Raw genomic sequence first — 23,230 nt, forward strand, 5'->3', positions numbered from 1 at the left:
TATGCTAAGGGACAGCCCACAGGGCCCCAGATGGACAAGGACTCTTCACTCTCCACACTGGTTGGACCCCAGGCCTTGACTTTTATCCCTCTTGCCCCAAGACAGCACCAAAATCAAAGGCCAAATTGCTTAGAAGACAAATATCTTTAGATATCCCAGACTTAACTTTTTTAAAAACTGAATTGGAAAACCATAGCTCTAAAACTTCCAAAACTGAATGGAGTTCCTACCTTGATTGGTATTTCAAGGCTTACTAAAGCCTGAAATTGCCTCCCTGCCAGTTAAGATTTTAAGATTCACTGAGGAAAGCAACAGGTAAAGAAAGACAACATGGCTTCTGACCTCATGCTCTTCTTCCTTGACTTCTTTGTCTCAGGCTTCACCTCTGGCACCATCATCCCCCTTCCCTCCTGTACCCCCTATGCCTCCTCCACACCCTCAATTCCCCCCACTAACTCTCTTACCGAACCTCCCTTTCCCCTGAAATCGTCCCCATTCCCTTTTCCTCTGAACTTATCAGAACATGCCCCTTAAAAATTAAGCCTTCTGAGGAGCCAGAGGCTAAACCCCGAATTTCTTATATTCCCTGGACTAAAGCTGAACTGTGAGACCAAAAGATTTTCCCAAATCAACTGAAGATCTTTATAGATTTGCTGAGAAATTTAATATAGAACTTCAAACTTATCAACTTGGTTTCTCTGACTTCTATTAGCTACTTCATATGCTTGTCAGAGAAGGCCAGGCCCAGCATTGGATGAAAGCTGGTACTTGGAAAAATCCTGGAAGTCTCTGGAATTGTATTAGTAACTATATATAATAGCCCAACAATTTATTATAGGATCAGGCTAAGGAAATTGTTAGGTAATTTTGTCAGGCAATTCTTGGGGCTTTCCCAAAGCCTGTTGACTGGAACACAATTCAGGCTTCCACACAAAAACCTGATGAATCTCTCTATGACTATTACTGTTGGCTTCAGATTATTTTCTTTTTTTAATTCTGATTTTCCTTCAAATATTGATTCCACCTAGGTAACCTTTAAGTCTATATTGATTCATGGGCTCGACTGAGGGCCTTTCAAGTAAAAAGGACCAGGATTGAATAGAAAACTACGGCCACTCCAGACTCAGTTAATCTGGCAGAGCAGCTCTCTTGCACCCTAGACGGATCACCTAAAAGGAAGAGAACTGAAATTCTTAATCTTCAACCCCAGCAAATGAAGGCCCCGCAATGAAACCAAACCCTCCTAGTTTCTGCTATTATTGCAAAAAGCCAGGATATTGGAAAAGAGATCGTTACGAATGTAAGTGCTTCAGACGCCTGCAGCCCTCTAAGCAGCATTTCAAATGTTCTCCCAGTTCTCAATGACAAGGTTCTGAGGGACTATGGGAGTGCTTCCCAACCTCCCTCTTCCTCACTTTAGAGAAATGTTTCCCTAGTTCGGGGATGAGTTTCTTCTAGTCCTAATAGACACCAGAGCCACCCTCTTGGTGCTTGACCCTACTACTAAACATTAGCCCATGCATCAGAGTACAAAACAATTCAAAATGTTCCTGTCTCTGAACTTATTCTATTTTATTTAGGCCATTTGAGAGATACATACCCCTTTCTCCTTAATTTGCCAACCCCATCCGTTTATCAGACTAAGATTTCTTTGAGAAGTATCATGCCAGAATGTCTTTCTCCAGAAAGGGGGAAATAATTCTAGAATTTCATGGTAGAATGTGACAATTCACCACTAGTTGAATTAAATGGCCCTTGACATCTTTATTTGCTCCATCTCTGATGATACTAGAGCTGATTCTGGAAATGCCTTATCATTTGTCCCTGGTCAATCAGCTACTACCCTTCTTAAGGGGCCAAATTTCCAACTAATGTTGGCAAAATTCACAGCACACCCCACATCATGATTCAAATAGACTCCTCAAAACCTCCTCCCAGAATTAATCAATACCCCATGAGTAAGGAAGCCCTTCAAGGCACAGAGCTCATAATAGAAGATTACAAGGTTCAAGGCCTCATTATCCTTGTACTAGTTCCTATAACTCTCCCATTTTACAGGTGAGAATAAAAAGGGCTGAGTGTGGAGGTCCAGGACCTCCAAGCAACAACAACATTGTTCTCCCTTGACACTCAGTTACTCCCTTGACACTCAGTTACTCCCAACCCTCATAAGCTCCTAACATCCATTCCCACTAGAAGCAACCCCTTTGCTGTAAGTGATTTATGCAGTGCCTTCTTTAGAATTCCAGTTGATGAAGCTTAGCCAATAATTTTGCCTTCATTTGGGAAGAAAAATCAGTTCACCTGGACAGTAATGCCGCAGGGTTTTACTGAGGGTCCTTCTAATTTCTCACAAACCTCGAAGACAGATCTGGAAAAGATAAAGCTCTCTCAAGGTTCTACGTTGTTGTAGAAGGTGGACAATTTTCTGCTTTAACCTCTTACTCAAGCCTCCTCCCAAGAAGACAGCAGCCATTTGCTAAAGCTTTTAGTCTTAAAGGGACATAAGGTCATCAAGGAAAAATTATAGTTTCCCTACAACCTTGCTTCTTAGTTCCCTGTGAAAGGGCCTAACAACAAAATACATATATTTTTAACTTCAAAAAGCAATGCCAAGCAGTTTTTTACACAGTCAGCAGCAATAGATGAAGAATTCCCGCCACTCTACACCTTTGTCAATGCTTGATACTGACATATTTGGAAAGATTCGATTACCTAGAAGATGTGAAATATATCCAATGTGGCTTAGTTTTCACTTCTCTTATTATTAATCCAATCTAGTATCTTTTCATCTTCCTGCACTGGGTTTCCTATTTTCTTGCTGTTTGTTTCTCTTTTTCGGCCACGCTGCACGGCTTTGAACCTGGGCCATGGCAGTGAAAGAGCCAAGCCTAACCACAGTACTGCCAGGGAATCCCTTTTTTTGTTGTTGTTGTTTTAAATTTTGACTGTGCCACGCAGCATGCAGGATCTCAGTTCCCTGACCAGGGACAGAACCCAGGCCACAGCAGTGACAGTGCTGAATTCTAACCACTAGATTAACAGGGAACTCCTTCCTATTTTTTTTTTGTCTTTTCCTAATCTTAATATAGTTACATTTACCAATCTTTTATCATTACTGCATTTTGAGTCTTGTTGCAGATAGCTACCAATTTATCAAAAATGTGTTTTTTCTTCTTCCTGGGCATACAGCTTAACTACATTTCACAGCTTGTGTTGTCAAATGGGGCTGGGTGGCTGAGTTCTACAATGAAATGTGAATAAACATGATGAGTGCCATTTCCTGGCTTGACCCCCAAAGCCCTCTCACATTTCCAAGCTCTTTTCTCTCTTCCAGTTGACTGGGTTAGAAAACCCCCAGGGGATCTCGGAAGCCACATTTTAAAGATGGCAGGGCCGCCAACGGATTGACTGCTTGCAGGAGAGCCACCCTGCCAGTCATGTATAGCTTCCTGAAACTGTTGCAAGAGTGAAAAATAAACTTCTATAGTGTTTGCAAAACTATATACCTTGGTTGGTCCATTTATTAGAGCTGTTATCATTAGGCTGTCAATACATGTTTAAGATAGTCTTCATTAATCTGAGGTCAGAACAACACCTCCTAAATTTCGTTTCTAAAAGACTGGAAGAATTTCAATAAGGAACCAGATCAATTATTGGTGTAATTTGCAATTTTGATCTTTGGCTCATTTGCATGTGTTTTGGGCACATTGGTAGTTGTGTCACTTCCCTTACCCCACCCAGCCCCAGCATCCCCCTGTTAAGAAGTTTTTATCCCCAGTAGCTGAGAATGTGGCTTTGTAGAGATGGAGTCTTTAGAGAGATGACTGAATTAAAGAGATCATTAGGGTAAGCCCTGACCCATCACTGGTGTCCTTATAAAAGAGAAAATTTGGGTATAGCTCTGTATAGAAAAAGGACTCTGAAGGCACAGGGAGAAGACAGCCATCTCCAAGCCAAGGAGAGAGACATTTGAAGGAATCAATCCTCCGGCACAGTCACGTTGGTCCTGTAGCCTACAGGACTGAGAAAATAAATTTCTGTTGCAGCTTATTTTGTTTCTGGTGAGGTATCTACCTGGCTTATGGACAGCTGCTGTCTTCACACGGCCTTTCCTTGGGGGATGTGTATGGAGAGAAAGAGAAAACAAGTTTTCTGGTGCTTGTTCTCCTAAGGATGCTGCTCCAATTGGATTAGGGCCCCATCTTTATGACTTCATGTAACTTTAGTTGCTGAATTTTAGGAGTACACGAAGTTTTAGTCCATAACAAGTGTCCATCGCTATGTGCAACAATATGAAAGTGAAAGTCGCTCATTCGTGTCCAGCTCTTTGCAACCCCATGGACTGTATTATAGTACATGGAATTCTCTAAGCCAGAATACTGTAGTGGGTAGCCTTTCTCTTCTCCAGGGGATCTTCCCAACCCAAGTCTCCCGCATTGTGGGCAGATTCTTTGTCAGCTGAGCCACAAAGGAAGCCCAAGTATACTGGAGTGGGTAGTCTATCCTGTTTCCAGCAGATCTTCCTGACTCAGGAATCAAACCAGGGTCTCCTGCATTGCAGGCGGATTCTTTACCAACTGAGCTATCAGGGAAGCAACAATATGGATACATTTCAAAAATGTAAGCGAAATAAACCAGACACAGAGGAATACATACTGAGTGTTTCCATTCATATGAAGTACAAAAATAGGTACAACTGATCTATCTTTCTTGAAGACAAGTTAATGTTTGGGTGTGACAATGGGGAGTGACAATTGGGAGTGACAATTGGGAGTGACAATGGATTGGAATGTGCTGCCAAAATCTTGGCTCTCTGTGCACCAATGACAAACAGAAATATGGAGACAGAGTTACGGAGGAGAAGGAAAAAGTGGCTTTATTACTTTGCCAGGCAAAGAGGGAACACAGTAGGCTAGCACCTCAAGAACTGTGCCCCCCTACCTGGTGGGTAAGAAAAGGTTATTTGGTCATATAGGATTATGTGATAAGGATCAATCCAGCAACACTCTTGTATTTTTCTTTCTTCTGCAGTTTTAAAAGAGGGGATTGCTGACCAGATCAGGGTGTTTGCAGGGTCCTAAGTGAAAGTGTTAGCTGACTGTGACCCCAGGCTCCTCTGGCCATGGGATTTCCCAGGCAAGTATCCTGGAGTGGGTTGCCATCCTTCTCCAGGGGATCTTCCCAACCCAGGGATCAAACCTGGGTTTTCTGCCTTGTAGGCAGATTCTTATCTTTACCGTCTGAGCCACCAGCAGGGTCCGAGGTGGTCCATCTCCTAGTGTTGATGAGCCTCTGCCTCAGGTGGTTTCTTGGCTGCTCTTCCCTTGATTAGCAATTGCTCTGCCCTTTGGAACTCAAAGAAGGTCATGGAGGCTGGAGTCTTGGCTACAAGGAATGGGGGACAAAAAGGCCTCCAAGCCCAGGAGTCCTACAGAGTCCTGCTTGGCATCAAATGGAGAGCAAACTGGTGGCACTTTACGGGGCTAGTAATATTTGGTTTATTGATCTGGATTCTGGCTACATGCATATGTTCAGTTTATGAAAATTTACTAATTTCTTTATATTGTAAATTGTACTTTACTGATAAATTTTCTAAAATGTAATAAGATCATGCTCAGAAAGGAAAAAGAAGAAAAACAAAAATACAACTATACACACGTGCACACACAAATATACATGTACACATTTATACATGTGTATATGTAGCCATATAAAAACGTGTATAGAGACTTCCCTGGTGGTCTGGTAGATAAGACACCATGCTTCAAATTCAGGGGACCCAGTGTGGTCCCTGGTCAGAGGCTTCCCAGGTGGGTCAGACGGTAAAGAATCTACCTGCTGTGCAGGAGTCCCAGGTTCAATCCCTGGGTCAGTAAGATGCCCTGAAGAAGGAAACGGCAACCCACTCCACTGTTCTTGCCTGGAAAATCCCATGGATGGAGGAACCTGGCAGGCTACAGTCCATCAGGTCACAAAGAGTTGGACATGACTAAGCGACATCACTTTCTTTCAGGGAACTAGATCCCATAGGCCACAACCAAAGATCCCACAGGTCAGCAAAGGAGAGTGTCTGACAGTTCTTCTGGAATGGCTTCTCAGGTTGGATGGGATGAGATGATTGGATGGTATCACTGACATGATGGACACAAATTTGAGCATGTTCCGGGAGTTGGTGATGGACAGGGAAGCCTGACATGCTGCAGTCCATGGGGTCGCAAAGAATGGAACATGACTGAGCGACTGAACTAAAACTGAAAGACCCCACATGCCATAACTAAAAGCAGACCACAACTAAAAGATCCGCATGCCACGACTAAGACCCAGCATAGACAAATCAATAAATAATTTTTAAAGAATAAAATAAAATTTTGAAAAGCGATGTATATAAAACAAAATGTATACATGTGGCTATATACATAGGTATAAGTGTAGATATAAGAATCAAGTATAGATATAGATATTTGACTTCAAAAAGCCACCTTGACACATATTTAATCTACCCAAGGAATGGTTGCTATGGTTAACAGTGTTCCAGAAGCCTTTACTATAGCTCAATCCACTTTTGTGAGGTAATGACATAAGCCCAGAGACTGGCAGTTGAGCTACATAACTGAACAGGAGACCAAGGCTCCGAACCCCAAGTCAGGTCTCTTCCTATTAAGAGATGAAGTCTCAGGGCAGCAAAATGTCTTAAAAATTATTGCATGCCCACGTCCACATTAATCTCCTAGTCCTCCTGACTAAGGTCTTTTCCAGCCTCTGTTGCAACAATACCCTGCAGACAAAGCACCTGAGAGGCCATTCCAAGGGAACTCGGTCAGAACACTCTCCTTTGCTGAGCTGAAATCTGTCAGCTGTGACTTTCACCGCTCCTAAGATTGATATAAAGTTTGCAGCTTGCCAGACACACATCCTCTGTGTATGTGTGTGTGTGTGTTTACACACACTTTCTGTAACTGTGTAACCTTAGGCACATCATTTAATATCTCTGAGTCAGTTTCATTTTAAAATGTGATTAACAATAACGCCCAGGCAGAAGGTAGAGAATTCAATGGGATAACATATACAAATTACATATGCTTTGGAACATACTAAGGTGTGGATTGTTATTAATGCTGTTTGCTTTCCCTCTCCCCTGATTTCCCCTACATATACTAGTGTTAAAAATAAAAATAAAAAAAAAAACACCAGGGCTTTCCTGGTGGCTCAGTGGTAAAGAATCTACCTGCCAATGCAGAAGACATGGGTTCAATCCCTGATCCAGGAAGCTTCCACATGCCACAGAGCAACTAAGCCCATGTGCCGCAACTACTGAAGCTCAAACTCCCTAGAGGCAGTGCTCTGCAACAAGAGAAGCCATCACAATGAGAAGCTCATGCACTGCAACTAGAAAGTAGCCCCTGCTCAGGGCAATTACAGAAAAGTCTGCACGGCAACAAAGACCTAGCACAGCCAAAAATACATACATACATACATAAATTATTTTTAAAGAAACACCAAATAGCCTCAAAATATTTGAAGATCTCTATGATATGCACCCATATCCCAGTCCACTTTTTCTGACATGAGTCAGCTGGGAGTTATCTTTTCAGTGAAGACCCTCTCTTTTGGACCCTGAGCAGAACTCAGGGTGGACACCCTTTTAGGATATGATTTTCCTCCTATTTTCTCTTTTATCCTCTATAGAGTCAAGAGCAAAGCCTGACCTCCCTGTTCCTGTAAGACAGTAGCAAAGATGAGGTTTCTGAGAGAAAGGGGTCAAGCCACAGGACACAAGCCAATGCTAATTCCACTGATTCTGGTTCCTATTATATTCTCAGAAGTTATCAAGTATCACTTGTGAATACTTATGTGTAGGTATTTAAGGTGCTAATAGCTGCCCGCCAAAATCTTAGCGTATGATGCCAAATGGGACTGGAACACCTCAAAGGTGGAGTTCAATGCCTTGATGTATTAAGCATGGTCCAGGAACAAATCAATCCTCCGTCTTCAGTTTTAGAAACCTGAAGTATGGGAACATAAAATATATCTAGAGTTTTGTCATCATATCCTGGAAGTTCTGATGAATGAATGGTAATAGAGAATACAGAGAGTCTAATATGGTCGTTGGGCTTCCCTGTTAGCTCAGCTAGTAAAGAATCTGCCTGCAATGCGGGAGACCTGGGTTTAATCCCCTGGAGGAGGGCGTGGCAACCCATTCCAGGATTCTTGCCTGGAGAATCCCATGGACAGAGGAGCCTGGCTGGTTACAGTCCATAGAGTTGCAAAGAGTCAGACACGGCTGAGCAACTAAGCAGAGCATACTGCACAGCAGTGTGCATTGGTATCACAGGAAATCATCCTGCCACAGTTCCACTGGTAAAATGTGTTCTCAGCAGTGCAGCAGGCTTCTACAATGCCTAATTTCTCTAGGGCAGACTTTGAAGGGCTGAGTGGAATACCCCACATCTTGCTTGGTTCCACTGTTGCTCCCTGGTACTTGGTTATAAAGAGAGAAACATAATCATAGAGGGTATATACAACTAGGAGATGACATACCAAGATGAAAGACAGAAGATGTGACACAAAAATTCTTAGGTGTGAATTAGATTTTCCAAATACAACACTTGGTTGCATGTGCCCTGAACTGTGAGATAGAAAGACTGAACAATTTTGCAGTCATATGCTGGAGGTTCTGGGAAATGATTCAGCAGCATCCCTCTCATCTAGCCCCAAACCAAACCATTTGCCACATCCCGTACAAACATGGTAAGAAAACGCACAACCCTAGACCCTGAGTGAGACGGGAGGAGAAAGAAACCATTCACTCCACAAAGTTAAGGTGAGACCTTTAGGTCTTGTGAGAACAAAATGCTTTGGGGGAAAGGAAATGGTCTGGTGGACAAAGATGCTGGGGAGATAAAGATCCAGGGGGGAGTAGAGGGTGGGGGGGTCTTAAGTGTGTTTCAAGATCACATCAAAGGCACCATCACAACACAAAACTCTTCTGTCTCATTCCCATTCAGAAGCACAAAAACTGGCTTTTCAGGTCCTATATTTTTATATTTGCCCCCTAGTTTGCTGGGGGTAGGCACACTTGTTCTCACTCAAGACCACTTCTCTCCTTTCCTCTATGATCTCCCTACTCATCACTCCAGATATCTAACCACTCAAGAGTTTTACTGAATTATCCCCAATGCAAAATCCAGACCTTTCTCTTTGTTGGCTATGCAACGATTAGAGTAGGCAACAAGGAAAAAGTTAAGGGTGTTCTAGTGTTTACCCAAACTCTGCAAATCCCATGGAAGTATATCTGCCCTGGACATATTTTCTTTCCACACTCCTGCCCTCTCAATTCATCATTACTACAGAGACAAAACAGAAGTACCCCTTCTTCACTCTATCGCATAACTTCTATCCTTCACTGACAGGTCTTTCCTTAAAACTGTCTTTGATCTTATATTAGCACCTCAGACATTCTATCTTCTTAGACTCCTAATAGAAATGCAGGGATAGCTCCTAACTGAGGAGGAATCTCTTCTCAACATGAATGAGACTTATGGTCGATCAATTGAGGCCAAGTTCTAAACCCCTCTGCCTATAAGCTCTGGTTTTAGGTATAACAAGACAATGATCAGGCTCAGGTAAATTGATTTATAGCAACTGACTCAAATGCCATGCATGAATGTGAGAAGGTGATAATGTGGCAATATCATGTCATTGTCACTGCCTGTAAGAAATGGCCAGGTCGACTTCCGTTAGGCACTAATTATGAGAGGTTAAAGTCTAAGGGGATTACCCATTATGAGCCAGGCATGATATTATTTTGCGTGCTGGGGGAATACATCTGGGTTCAAAAGATAAACTCAAAGAGAATGTATGATCCAAATGAACTTTTCCATCACAATATGGTAGCCACTGAGGTACCTTTAATTTCTAAGAGAACCAAAGTCATACATTATAGATATAGACAGAAACTTTTATTATTCAGCACCCCCTTAACATTTCCCCAGAATATAGAGGGAACAATATAGGAAAAAACAATATAGGAAGTGGTCAAGTTTGTAGAGCTACAGATAAGTTCACAGACTTCACAATTAGATCTCTCCACTCTTTCAAGCTGAGTGAGGTCAGAAAAGCTCCTTTATTTCTCAGTGCCTTAGCTTTCTGATGTGTGACGTGAAAGACATAGCCGTGGCTAATGCAGTGGGTTGGAGTGAGGACCTATGATCAGTGATCAAAAACATTAGCCAGCATTGTAATGTCAGACATTATTTCTTTCACTCGTTGAATGGACTGAAGCACCCCTTTTCCAGATAATATTTTTTTATTATTACTCATTTTACTTAGACACAGAATCTTAAAGTTTCAAGCCACAGATGGTTTTTACTATCTCTTTATTGTGGCTCCCTTTGGTCACATCTAGGAAGAAATTCAGCCTCTCCAGTGAGGCTTTTTCCAGGTAGGGGGTCTTTCTCAGGAAAGTTCCTGTGTCATGCTCTTTTCCATGTGAAAAATATTCTCAAATGGCTCTGTACTTACAGAGATTGAGCCAGCCTTTCCACAACAACTAGACAGAGAAAACGTTAACAGAGATTTCAGTGACAGCACAAGCTAGGAACATAGTGCTTGCAAAAATAGTTTGGAAAAGTCACTAGACTTATGGATGATGGCACCACTCAACAAACAATACAATCCTTGGGGGGTGAAGACAGTGTAATTCCCAGAGTACAGTACTGTATTCAAAATCTCCAGTTTTAGAGGGTTGGGATGAGGGGTGGTGGGAGGGAGGCTCAAGTGGAAGGGGATATATATCTATATACTTATAACTGGTTTGCATTGTTGTATGGCAGAAACCAGCACAACATTGTAAAGCAATTATCTTCCAATTTTAAAAAATCCAGTTTTCAATGAAAATATGCAAATACAGAGAAATAAGAAAGTAAGGTCTATGCATAGAGGAAAAAAAGAACTTGATAGAAAACATCTTTGAGGATAATTAGAAAAGGCAGAGGAACCAGAGATCAAATTGCCAACATTTGTTCTGTCATAGAGAAAGCAAGGGAATTCCAGAAAAACATCTACTTCTGTTTCACTGAATATGCGAAAGCCTTTGACTATATGGATCATAACAAACTGTGAAAAATTCTTAAAGAGATGGGAATACCAGACCATCTTATCTGTCTTCTGAGAAACCTGTATGAGGGTCAAGAAGCAAGAGTTAGAACTTTACATGGAACAATTGACTGGTTCAAAATTGGAAAAGGAATATGACAAGGCTGTTTATTGTCCCCTTGCTTATTTAATTTATATGCAGAGTACATCATGTGAAATGCTGGACTGTATGAATCACAAGCTGAAATCAAGATTGCTGGGAGAAATATCAACAACCTCAGATATGCAGATGATACCACCCTAATGGCAGAAAGTGATTAGGAACTTAAGAGCCTCTTGAAGAGGGTGAAAGAAGAAAATGAAAAAGGCAGCTTAAAACTCAATATTATAAAAACTAAGATCCATGACATTCGGTCCCATTACTTCATGGAAAATAGAAGGGGAAAAGGTGGAAGCAGTGACAGATTTCCTCTTGTTGGGCTCTAAAATCACTGTGGACTGCAGCCGTGAAATTAGAAGACGATTGCTTCTTGGCAGGAAAACTATGACAAACCTAGACAATGTGGTAAAAAGCAAAGCCATCACTTTGCTGACAAAGGTCTGTATAGTCAAAGCTATAGTTTTTCCAGTAGTCATGTACGGATGTGAGAGTTGGACCATAAAGAAGGCAGAGAGCAGAAGAATTGATGCTTCCAAACTGTGGTGTTGGAAAAGACTCTTTTGAGTCCCTTTGATAGCAAGGAAATCAAACCAGTCAATCCTAAAGGAAATCAATCCTGAATATTCATTGGAAGGACTGATACTAAAGCTGAAGCTCCAATACTTTGGCCACCTGATGCAAACAGCTTGATGAAAAGACCCTGATACTGGGAAAGATTGAAAGCAGAAGGAGAAGAGAGTGGCAGAGGATGAGATGGTTGAATAGCATTGGATTCGATGGACATGAACTTGGGCAAACTCTGGGAGATGGTGAGGGAGATGGTGAGGGAGATGGAGCCCTGACATGCCATAGTCTGTGGGATCACAGTCGGACAAAACTTGGTGACTGAACACACAAACACTGTTTATATCAGACAAAGATTTTAAATTGACTGTCTTAAAGATACTCAAAGAAGAAAAATAATACTCAAAGAGCTGAAGGAACCATGCAAGGAAATAAAGCAAATCAGAACAATATATGAAAATGTAGAGAATGCCCATAAAGAGATATAAATTAAAATTCTGGAACTGAAAAGTACAATAACCAACATAAAAATTTCAATAGAGAATTTTAACAGTAGATACGACTAGGCAGAGGAAAGAATCAGTGAACTTGGAGGGAAAATAAAATAACTCAGTCTGAAGAGCAGAAAGGAAAAAAGAATGATGAAAAATGAAAGAGTTTAAGGGACATGCGAGATACTATTAAATGTACTAACATATGCATTAAGGGAGTCACAAAAGAAGAAAGGTCAGAAAAAAATACTTGAAGAAATAATGGCTAAAAATATCCCAAATTTGATGAAACACAGAAATATACATAATGAAGAAGCCCATCAAACTCCAAGTAGAGTAGTCTCAAAGAGATCCACACTGAGACACACTACAACCAAACTGTCAAGAGCCAAAGACAAAATCTAGAAAGCAGCAAGACAGAAGTGGTGACTTATGGACAAGTGATTTTTCAGTGAGATTAATGCCCAGTTTCTCATCAGCAACCACAGAGGCAGTGGGATGACATATTTAAAGTGCTGAAAGAAAAAGATCTGGCAACAAAAAATTATATATCTGGTAAAACTGCCCTACAAGAATGAAGAAATAAAGATGTTCCCAGATAAACAAAAGCTAGGTGACTTAATCGTTGTTACTGTCCTGTAGACCTGTCCTGGGCTTCCCTGGTGGCTCAACAGAAGAAAATTCACCTGAAATGCAGAAGACACAGAATTTGAAGTTTTGATCCCTGGGTTGGGAAGATCCCCTGGAGGAGGGCATGGCAACCTACTCCAGTATTCTTGCCTGGAGAATCCCATGGACACAAGAGACTGGGGGCTACAGTCCATAGTGTCACAGAGTCGGACACAACTGAAGTGACCAAATACAGCACAGCACCCAGACCCGCCCGACTAGAAATGCTAAAGGGGGATCCTTTAAGTTGAAACACAAAGACACTAGATGGCAACTTGAAGCCAAATGGAGAAAACAAAATCTCTGGTCAAAATAACCACATATACAATTATAAGATCTAGTAGTATTTGTATTTTGGGCTTGTAACTTCTTTTTATTTCTCATATGGTTTAAAAGACAAATGCATAAAACAATAATTATAACCTATGTTAATGGACACACATGTATAAAGGTGTAATATGTGACAATAACAAGATGGGGGATGGAACTAAATAGGAGCAGAGTTGATGTATAATGTTGAGGCTAAATTGATATGTATTCAAAGTACATTGTTACCAATTTAGGGCATTGACCATGGTAACCATTAAGAAAGTAACTTTAAAATATACAGAACAGGAAATGAAGAGGGATTCAAAATAGCACACTAGGGAAAAAAGTGATCAAACACAACAGGAGGCAATTTTGAAGAAACAGAAAATACATAAAACATATAAAAACCGAAGAGCAAAATGGCGAAAGTAAGCCCCTCATTATCAGCAATCACTTCAATTGTAAGTGGATTAAACTAACCAATTAAAAGACAGATTGGAAGAATGAATTTAAAAATATGATCTATGTAGCTTGCAAGAGACTCCCTTTAGATCCAAAGACAAAAATGGTTGAAAATGAAACAATGGATAAAGATATGCTATGTAAATAGTCATCAAGAGGAAATTGGAATGGTTATACCAATACTAGATAAAATAGATTTTAAGTGAAAAAGTGTTAAAAGAGACAACGGACATTATATATTGATAAAAGATCAATTAAGAAGACATAACACACCAAACATCAGAGCTCCAAATATACAAAGCAACATTGAGAGAACTGAGGAGAGAAATAGTTTCATAAACATAGTTGGAGACTTCTATACCTTACTTTCAATAGTAAATAGTAAACAGTACATCTATAAACCAATTAGACTACACATACTCCTCAAGGGCATATGAAGAATTCCCTAGGATAGACCATAGGTTAGGCCATAAAACATTTCTCAACACATTTTAAAAGACTGAAATTATGCAAATTATCTTTTTTAACCACAAACGAAGGAAGCTAGAAATGAACAATGGAAGGAAAACTAGAAAATTCACAAACATGGAAATATATGAAAATTAAACAACACAATCTTAAGTAACCAGTGGGCCTAAGAAGAAATTATAAGAAAAATTAGCAAGTACTTTGAGACCTGTGAAAATGAAAATACAACATACCAAATGTATAGGATGCGGTAAAAGTAATGTTCAGAGGAAAATATATAACTATAAATGAGGACATTAAAGAAGAAGAAATATTAATAACTGAACAATACAACTTTAAGCCTAACAAAACTAAAAATAGATCAAACAACTCAAGCCAGCAGACAGAAGGAAATACTAAAGATTAGAGCCAAATAATCAAAATAAAAAGAGCCAAATAATCAAAACAACCCAAAAGTTGGTTCTTTGAAAAGATCAATAGAATTGATAAATTTTTAGCTGCTGCTGCTGCTGCTAAGTCGCTTCAGTCGTGTCCAACTCTGTGCGACCTCATAGATGGCAGCCCACCAGGCTCCCCCATTCCTGGGATTCTCCAGGCAAGAACACTGGAGTGGGTTGCCATTTCCTTCTCCAGTGCATGAAAGGGAAAAGTGAAAGTGAAGTCGCTCAGTCGTGTCCGACTCTTAGCGACCCCACAGACTGCAGCCTACCAGGCTCCTCCATCCACGGGATTTTCCAGGCAAGAGTACTGGAGTAGGGTGCCATTGCCTTCTCTGAAAATTTTAGCTAGACCAACAAAAAAAGAGAGAGGATTCATATTACTAAAATCAGAAATTAAAAAAACGGGACATTACTACCAACCTCAGAGATATTAAAAGAATTGTTAGAGAATACTATCAATGTTTGCACACCAACAAATTAGATAGAATCAAGATGAAATCAATGATTCCCTGGAAATACAGGAATAACCAAAGCTGATTCAAAAATAAATAAGAAATCTAATCAGACTTATGACAATAAAGAGATTGAATCAAAAACCAAAAACCTTCTAACAAAGAAAATCCCATGCTACCCTGGTGAATTCTATAAAACATTTAAAGAAGAATTAACACTAGTCTTACCCAGACTTGTTCCAAAAAATTAAAGAAGAGGGAACACTTGCTAACACTTCCTAATATCATCTCAAGTATTTTAAATGCACTGCCTATGATAATAATCTATCTGTGAGACATAAGCAAATGAGTAATATTTTTCCTTTCTACTTTCCAATTTTCTTAATGAACATATACTACACAAAAATAACAAAGCTAATTTTATTTTAAAAATTTCTACTGGTGGGCAAACTAAGTTCAAAAAAGTAGAGGTTCGATAAATGTATTTGGTTTGATAAGGAGGATATTTACCCCGGAATTATGTCTTTTGATGCATAATATTCCCCAGAAAGCTGAAAAGTACAGAATACATCAAGATGGACACTTAAATCCCCAGACTTGAACGACTCAGAGATTCTCTGTTGTTCTTGAACAGGGCTGGGCTTGGACTGTTTAGAAAGAACTGTCCTTCATTTCCATACAGCAAGGTCTTCAGCAGAATTTGTTCAGCCAGTGTGAGCCTCTAATGTGCCTGGCCTGCTAAATCTGAAGTGTGGCCCTCTGGACACAGCACGGACAATACTCAAAGGACAATTATTGGTCTTTGGTCACCCAGCATGCTTTCCTACTTCACATGGCATAGGCAACTTAGTAATCCAAACTTCCTTTGGCAAACCAGCCCTTTCCCTGTCTTAGTTCAGGTGGTTTAGGTGGAACCTACCCCAGCCTACCCAAAGGAGGAATGACCTAGGCTTACATCAATCTGTAGATTCAGTTTCTAGGGTCATAGTGATTTATTAATTTAGGCCAATAAATGTCAAGTGCAGTACATTTGTTTGAAAAATATGGACAAGAGAAATGGACTCTATCACTCTGAGCATTTGTAATTTTTTAAAATGATGCCTAAAATCCCCAGAAAGGAAGTTAAGATGATGAGTGGATGACTATATGGACTTAGTAGGTGGCAGTCAAGCTCTGTGCATCCCTGGGCCACAGCCCTTCCCCTGCTGCACTCTGGTCATGGATGTTTCTTTCCCTTCCAGCAGATGATCAGCTCTCTAAGGGAAGGAGATGCATCTCCAGTGTGTTTGGTCATAACATAGAGAAGAGCTTAAACCCACATCTGCTCAAGAAATTATCCTGTGGACTTAGCAGCACGGAAATGAGGCCCTGGCGGTTCTACCACTGGGGACTCTGGTTTCTGGGCTCTACTACCTCCACTGGTCGATACCACACCTACAGTCCCCACCTTGTACTCTTGGGTTCCTGCTCTGGGCTGGAACAAGTGATCTGCTCTGAGTCATCATCTGTGGGTACTGGTGTGGTCATTGTATGTTTCTTACACAACCACCCAGAGAACGTCATCAGGCAGATGGAGTGGGGGCGGGGCAAGCTTTCATAGAAAGCCTTTAGGATGAAGCATCGCAAAACCAGAGGGGAACACGAGATCACTGAGTCCAGTAACACTGCATTTCTCTGTACGAGTTTGGGGGATCTGAAAGAGAGCCAGGAGGAAGCGCCAGCATCTCCGACCTGGGCAGTCTTTCTAGGAAGATGCAGTCATTCCTGCTCCTGGTGGCCTTTCTCTTGACCCCCAGTGCAAAGGCAGGTGAGTGACCATCCCCATCCTAGGGGCCCAACACCATCCCCCAGGTGGCACAGAGGTCCTGCCCATTCTGCAAGTCCCTGATCCAGCTATCCACCAGCCGGGAACATTCTGAACACCAACTCCCATCCCACCTCATACCAGGGAGTATGACGCTGGATAAACCACCAGCAGGAGCAACAGAGCAAAGCCTGCTCTCAGGAGGAGCCAGTGGGTACCAGCCCCTCCTCCAGCCCTACCTTTGCCATCTGAAAAGTGGAACTTTCCCAGAAGTGATGGCAGATGGTCACAAACTGGAGAAAAGAAAATCCTAAATTGCCCCTAAAGAGGGCAGAGTGGGTCTAGCTTCTGCTTCTAGTTCCCTCAGCATCTGTTCGGCAGAACCTGGAGTTGGTGCCTCTGCGTTTGCTCAATCCCGAGGACCCACAGGCTTTTTACCCAACTCGGCTTCCCTTCCCAGGCCACCAGGGGCTCCCCTCTTTCAAGGATGAAGCCAGTATTTGGTAGACCTGAATTGCTCTGCTTCCCAGAAGCCCACCAGCACTGGCCCTACCAACAGCCCTCATCCAGAGGCCCTCTGTGAGTGGGGAGGGTGCCTGAGGGGGCATGGTTACTCCTTCATGCAGCCAACGAATACTCATTGGGCACTTACTACCAGTCAGGCCCTGGGAAAGAGGCTATGGCGACATCTAGGTCCATACTCTGAATTCCTGTGCCCTGGAAAACAGGGCTATCCTGAATAAAATAGGGTAATAGGGCCCTTAGAAACTCACATGGAATGAAGCACAGTTGGGGGAGGAATTTTCAGAAGCCTCTACTACTTTCCTAGCCCTGGGACAGGTATGAAATGTGAAAGTGTTAGTTGCTCAGTCCTGTCTGACTCTTTGCGACCCCAAGGACTGTAGTCCACCAGTCTCCTCTGTCCTTGAAATTCTCCAGGCAAGAATACTGGAGTGGGTTGCCATTCCCTTCTCCAGGGGATCTTCCCGACCCAGATATCAAAAGTGAGTCTCCTGCATCGTAGGCAGATTCTATGCTCACCTCCAATTATACGTGGGAGACAGATTCGCAGACCCAGACAGCTGCTCTTTTCTAGAGGAGGAAGTTGAGCCCTCTTCCCAGCCTCCTCCCGCCCCACCAACTCCAGGCTAGGCTGGACTCCCCGGTGCCCAGCAGTTCTGAGCATGAAGCCGATGCCAACAAGGTACACTCGGGGGGTGCACACAAGCAGAACAACCCTTTTCCTTCAGGGGAGATCATCGGGGGCCATGAAGCCAAGCCCCACTCCCGCCCCTACATGGCGTATCTTCAGTACCGGAATCAGGATGTCCAGAGTAGGTGTGGTGGGTTCCTGGTTCGACAGGACTTCGTGCTGACAGCTGCTCACTGCCACGGAAGGTGAGGAGCAGCAAGTAGCCGGTACCTTTCTGAACACCCTTAGCAAGGGAGTCCTGCTTTTTTCTCCAGGAGCAACCAGGCTGCTAGGAACATTGAGCCAGGAGGGCTCCTGGGAGGGCGAGAAAGAGGGCAGCAGGAGAGTGAGAGGGTGAGAAAGAGGGAAGGTCACTGCCTGAGGCATCACTGAAGTGAGAGAGACTAGACATAGGGCGCGCCTGGATATCAGAATGCAAACTGATGCAACTTCACATATTTTCCTAGGGCTAACTGCCCATGGAGAACAGTTGTGCCCTTCACAATGGCTCCAGAATCTGACCTTGGCTGCCAAGAAACAGTATAGACAGCTTAGCCCCCAGGGCCCTCCTGGTGCCTGCATTTCCCCTCAGTGGCAGCCTTGCCCTGGAGTCACCTGCCCTTCATGGCTCCAGGGCTGTAAACCCTAGGGCTGTGACCCCCATCTCCTGCTCTTGTCTCTGTGCAGCTCAATGAGGATCACCCTAGGGGCCCACAACATCAAACAGCAGGAGAGGACCCAGCAGGTCATCAGGGTGAGAACAGCCATCCCCCACCCAGACTATAATCCTAAGAACTTCTCCAACGACATCATGTTATTAAAGGTAAACCACCCTGCTTCTTGTGCCCTCCTGCAATCAGCTCGTTTCCCCTCCTAGGACTTCCTTCCCCTTTCCTCTCTCCCATCCTGGCCACCTGACCAGTCCCTGTGGCTCAGGAGAGAAGGGAGACACGTCAGCGTCATTGCCATGTCCAGGCTTGGGGACCACCGGCTGAGCCAGACTCTTGTCTCTTCCCATCAGCTGGAGAGAAAGGCCAAGCAGACTTCAGCTGTGAAGCCCCTTAGTCTGCCCAGGGCCAAGGCCCAGGTGAAGCCAGGACAGACGTGCAGTGTGGCCGGCTGGGGGAAGGACTCCATGGGCTCCTACCCTGACTCACTGCAGGAGGTAAAGCTGACCGTGCAGGAGGATCAAATGTGTGAGTCCCACTTACGCAACTATTACAACCACACCATCCAGCTGTGTGCAGGGGACCCAAAGACAAAGAAATCTTCCTTTCAGGTGAGAATCACAGCTACCTTGCTTGGATCTGGGGAGAAGGGTGTTGGCAGAAGATCTGGGACCAGGGGACCCAAGCAGTGGGGGACCACCTCACCCTCTAGGCTGGGACCTCTCTCCAGGAGGAAAAGGGGAAACAGCCAGAGCTGGGAGTGCCTAGAGCCTCTGCAAGCCACCCAAGACCTGCAGTGAATCCCAACCTGGCGCTCCTCCAGAAAGGAGAATTTGCCACGCCCTGAGGCTCAGGTGTTAGAAAACCAGGCTTCCTGAGTGGGAGGTGGTTCAGCCCAGGTGCCTGCTCAGAGCTGGAACCCATCTGCTTACTGAACTCCCCCTCCCTGATGAGTGTCAGCCCTCCCACCTGCTTCCCTGTCCTAACAGCAGCCTGGAGCCAATAGCCCCCAGCATCTAGAGAGAGAGGACGGAGACCTGGGGGCAGAGAAGGAGCTGCTCCCTGGGGGAAGTGAAGCAGGGACAATGTCCAGGTCAGGGCTTGGCAGCTGGGGGGCCCATAGACCTGCCTTGCCCACTTGTCTTGCACATGGAGGCCTTGTAAAGTGGCCTTCTCCGAGAGGGGTCTTGAAATGGCAGGGTGGGAGAGAGGGCAGGACCAGGAGGAGAGCAGACTCAGTCCTTCCCCTTCTCTGTCCTCAGGGAGACTCCGGGGGCCCTCTCGTGTGTGACAATGTGGCCCAGGGCATTGTCTCTTATGGAAGAAAAGATGGATCAACTCCACGGGCCTACACCAAAGTCTCAAGTTTCTTGCCCTGGATAAAGAAAACCATGAAAAGCCTCTGACTGCAGGAACCAGACCATCTTCCCTGGGGCTGATCCAGAATCACACTGAGGGGTTGGGGGTACCCATAGCTCAATAAATGTCTCTCAGCGCGGAGCTCGAAGGGCTCGTTGCTTATTTATTCTGACTCTTATTCACGGGCATCTAGTCTGTGCTTAGAAAGTCAATGACAGGATTCTGCTGTTTTCTGCTTCCTCCTCTCCCCCCTCCCACCATCTCTTCCCCTAAACCCCACGCAAAGCTGTCACCCACACCTGTCTTCCAGGGCCGGCCCTCCTGCCAGGGCTGAAGCTGAGCACCATCAGGGGAAAACATGAACCTCTCTGGTCCTGGGGCTCAGGGTGAGCTCCTTAGCTCCTTGCTCTGTGTGTATGGCAGGGAGGAGTGGGTCACACCATGAGGCTGCAGCTCCAGGACTGAGGCCTGCCTACTGGGGAGGGGGGCTACCTGAGCTGACCTTTAACCCCCACAGCCAGGGGAGCTGGCCCAGAGCAGGGCTGGTCTCCTGAGAATCCCTCCATCTCACCCAGGCTGAGTGTCCTGCTCTGCCCTCCTCGGAGCCCAGGGCCCAGCTCTGCCTCCAGTCTCCTCTGAGACCGCTTCTTCTCCGTCCCTGCCCATCACCGCGAGTCCTCAGCAGGGCCACCAGCTCCTGTCCCCTCCAGACCACACTGATCTCAGCTGACCCCTTCCTCATATCCCTCCCACCCTGCATACCCTAGTCCCATGGGGTTCCAGCAGGGCCTCACCACTGACATGCCAGCCCAGTTCATGCCTTGGCAGAGAGGGATCAGTGGCACCAGGCCTTTGCAGGTCCAGATCGCTGGGCTCCATCTCTCACCTGGGCAGGGCCAGCTCAACCCCTCACATGCAGCCCAGTGTCGCCCACGTGCTCAGGGTCCTCTGGCTCCTGATGGCTCAGTAGCCTGAGTCCCTGTCAGCCTGTCGCTTTAGGTACTGCTGGCCTCTGGGCCAAGATTCCCTGCTGGTCACCTGGGACCTTTTGAGTTAGAAAGGGATTCCATCTTTAGTAGGACTGAAAAGCACATTGTTTTTCATCCATCAATACAAATGCTGACAGAACACCTACTAAGTGCCGGACATTATGGTTGTAAAGTGGACACAATACAGGTTCTATCATCTCAGTTCAGCTGTAACTGACAGTGTCAGTATCATCCAAATTGTCTATATTCACTCCCTCACATGAGTCCACTTGAGGGGCCTACTTCTCTGTGGGTAGTCCACAGGGACAAAGCATTTGAGTTTATTTTTATTGCTGGTTACACTCATAGGATGTTATTACGTGTGACTCTAGAACATTAGTCATTTTGTTTCCAGACAAGAAGATACTGCTCTGCTCACTGGAGCATCTTTGTCCCCTGGGGGGAGGGGGCAGCAGAGAGGGAAGAGAAGGAACATAGGCAGCTTTATTTGTTTTACTCTAAAGATAGCAAGCAGGAATGTCACTGCACACACTCAGATGGTAGGAACACCCATTTGAAAGGCAATTAGAATCTGATTCTAAACACTCATCCATTGGATGGGCCAGAAACAGGCTCCCTGTCATGGCTGCAAGCTCCTGCCTGTGCAAACCAAATGCAGTCAGTGAGGCCCATGTGGTCTGGACAAATGGAGAAATGCCTCTGCTCTTAGGCCGTCATGGTTACTTCTGCTCCACAGGGTCCAAGACGACCTAGACTTTTCATCCTTGGGAAGGTCTTGGTTTGGAGAGAATGTGATTTTTGCTGAGCAGGGATCTCCCTGTGCTGGTCTCCCCTCTCCAGACACTTCCAGCTGCCATCCCTCCAGGGTCTTGACTGCTGTGCTGAGCTGCCTGGGAGCTGAGTCTGAGTTCCAGCTCTTGGCTGGTGCCGCCCTACCCCTAACACAGGACTGCGCTTCTCTGAGGCATGTGTCAATACTCTAGGATACAGTTACTCTAAAGGCAGGACTTTTCCCATCTGCTTGTGCACAAATCATGCAGCAACACAATCTCCTAGTGACCTGGGGCGTGTTTACAAAGGCAGAACAGTGAAGACACAGCTTCTGATTTAGAGCTGAAAAAATCCCCAGATTTACTAGGGACCCAGCTCCTTGATTGAAAATCACACAAAAGGAAAACAAAGAAACTAAAACGTACTGTTTAAAAAAGGAGCCCAACCACATACATATTCAGCTCAAGTATAACATTCACTTTGAGGAAATGGTTCTGTGGTTGAAGAAATTTAAGAATATTTGTTGCAGACTCTCGTCCTCCTTCGAGAGATGCGGGAGACAGAGTCCCAGGAGGGACAGTGAGCGCCTGGAGCACCACAGAGTTAGGACGGAGCCTGGGCTCAGCCAGGCCCCCTGAGAGCCAGGCCAGCAAGAGGACTTCCATGTTTTCTAACCCTGCCCACTGATGACTTCCTGCTGTCCCTGGACAAGACAGGAGCCTCTGCTCAGATACTTCCCTCCATGCACAGCGAGCCTCTGGGCTCCCATGGCAGCCGTTCTCTGACAAATACTCAGACAGCTTCCTGGTGAGTTGGTCTGTCTGCTCATGGGCACATGCAGAAGGAGGTGGGTAAGCACCTAAAACATGCTGATTTCTTCAAATCTTCTCCATAGAATTATCCCCCATCCCCCATCTTTAAGGAAACACATCTTCCCTTGCTTAAATATCTCTGTAATGGAAATAAAACATGACATACAGTAAAACGTCTCTGTAGACACCTCTAAAGAAATTTCTCTACTCACCAAGGCCTCTCCCATCACTTTTCCTTCTGTCCAGACTTGCAAGAAGAGCCAGGTACCAGCCTACTGGTAGGGAATTGACCAGCCAGCTATGGGGGTGATGGGCCTAAAGGGATTCAAATGCTTGCTGATTTGTTTTGGGGATGTGCACTGGAACAGGGATGGCTCTGCCTTCCCAGCCCATGACCATGCTGCTGCCGGTACCACTCACCGTGGTTTTACAGAACATCCAGGGTTTATTTCCTATCTTCATATCCCACCCAACACTATTTTTGGTCAACAAACACCTTGCTCCATGAAAAAAATTCAACAAC

At 44.3% G+C, this 23,230-nt stretch overlaps 1 protein-coding gene across 5 annotated transcripts; it reads left to right on the forward strand.

Annotated features, from left to right (window-relative positions):
* Window positions 1–1,048: 1,048 nt before the first annotated feature.
* On the forward strand, window positions 1,049–20,276 carry LOC145530327 (granzyme B-like). 5 transcript variants are annotated; one of them, XM_081551452.1, is made up of 5 exons: window positions 1,049–1,300; window positions 18,167–18,314; window positions 18,796–18,931; window positions 19,130–19,387; window positions 20,039–20,276. In XM_081551452.1, exons 1-5 carry the CDS (start codon window positions 1,228–1,230, stop codon window positions 20,180–20,182), a joined length of 759 nt encoding a protein of 252 aa, XP_081407578.1. In that variant the 5' UTR covers window positions 1,049–1,227; the 3' UTR covers window positions 20,183–20,276. The 5 variants fall into 5 exon arrangements, with proteins under 5 accessions (XP_081407578.1, XP_081407579.1, XP_081407581.1 ...); XM_081551453.1 differs by lacking the exon at window positions 1,049–1,300 and adding an exon at window positions 16,743–16,919; XM_081551455.1 differs by lacking the exon at window positions 1,049–1,300 and adding an exon at window positions 16,743–16,919 and having other exon boundaries at window positions 19,130–19,195.
* Window positions 20,277–23,230: the final 2,954 nt, after the last annotated feature.

This window comes from Giraffa tippelskirchi, chromosome 12 (assembly GCF_054371585.1).
Source record: "Giraffa tippelskirchi isolate mGirTip1 chromosome 12, T2T-mGirTip1v1.2.pri, whole genome shotgun sequence".
Lineage (NCBI taxonomy): Eukaryota > Metazoa > Chordata > Mammalia > Artiodactyla > Giraffidae > Giraffa > Giraffa tippelskirchi.

Coding starts and splice junctions, on each gene's coding strand:
- LOC145530327 (XM_081551452.1), top strand. CDS start 1,228: ATGAAACCAAACCCTCCTAGTTTCTGCTATTATTGCAAAAAGCCAGGA. Junction 1,301..18,166: donor GAAAAGAGATCGTTACGAAT/GTAAGTGCTTCA, acceptor CTTTTCCTTCAG/GGGAGATCATCGGGGGCCAT. Junction 19,388..20,038: donor CAAAGAAATCTTCCTTTCAG/GTGAGAATCACA, acceptor CTCTGTCCTCAG/GGAGACTCCGGGGGCCCTCT.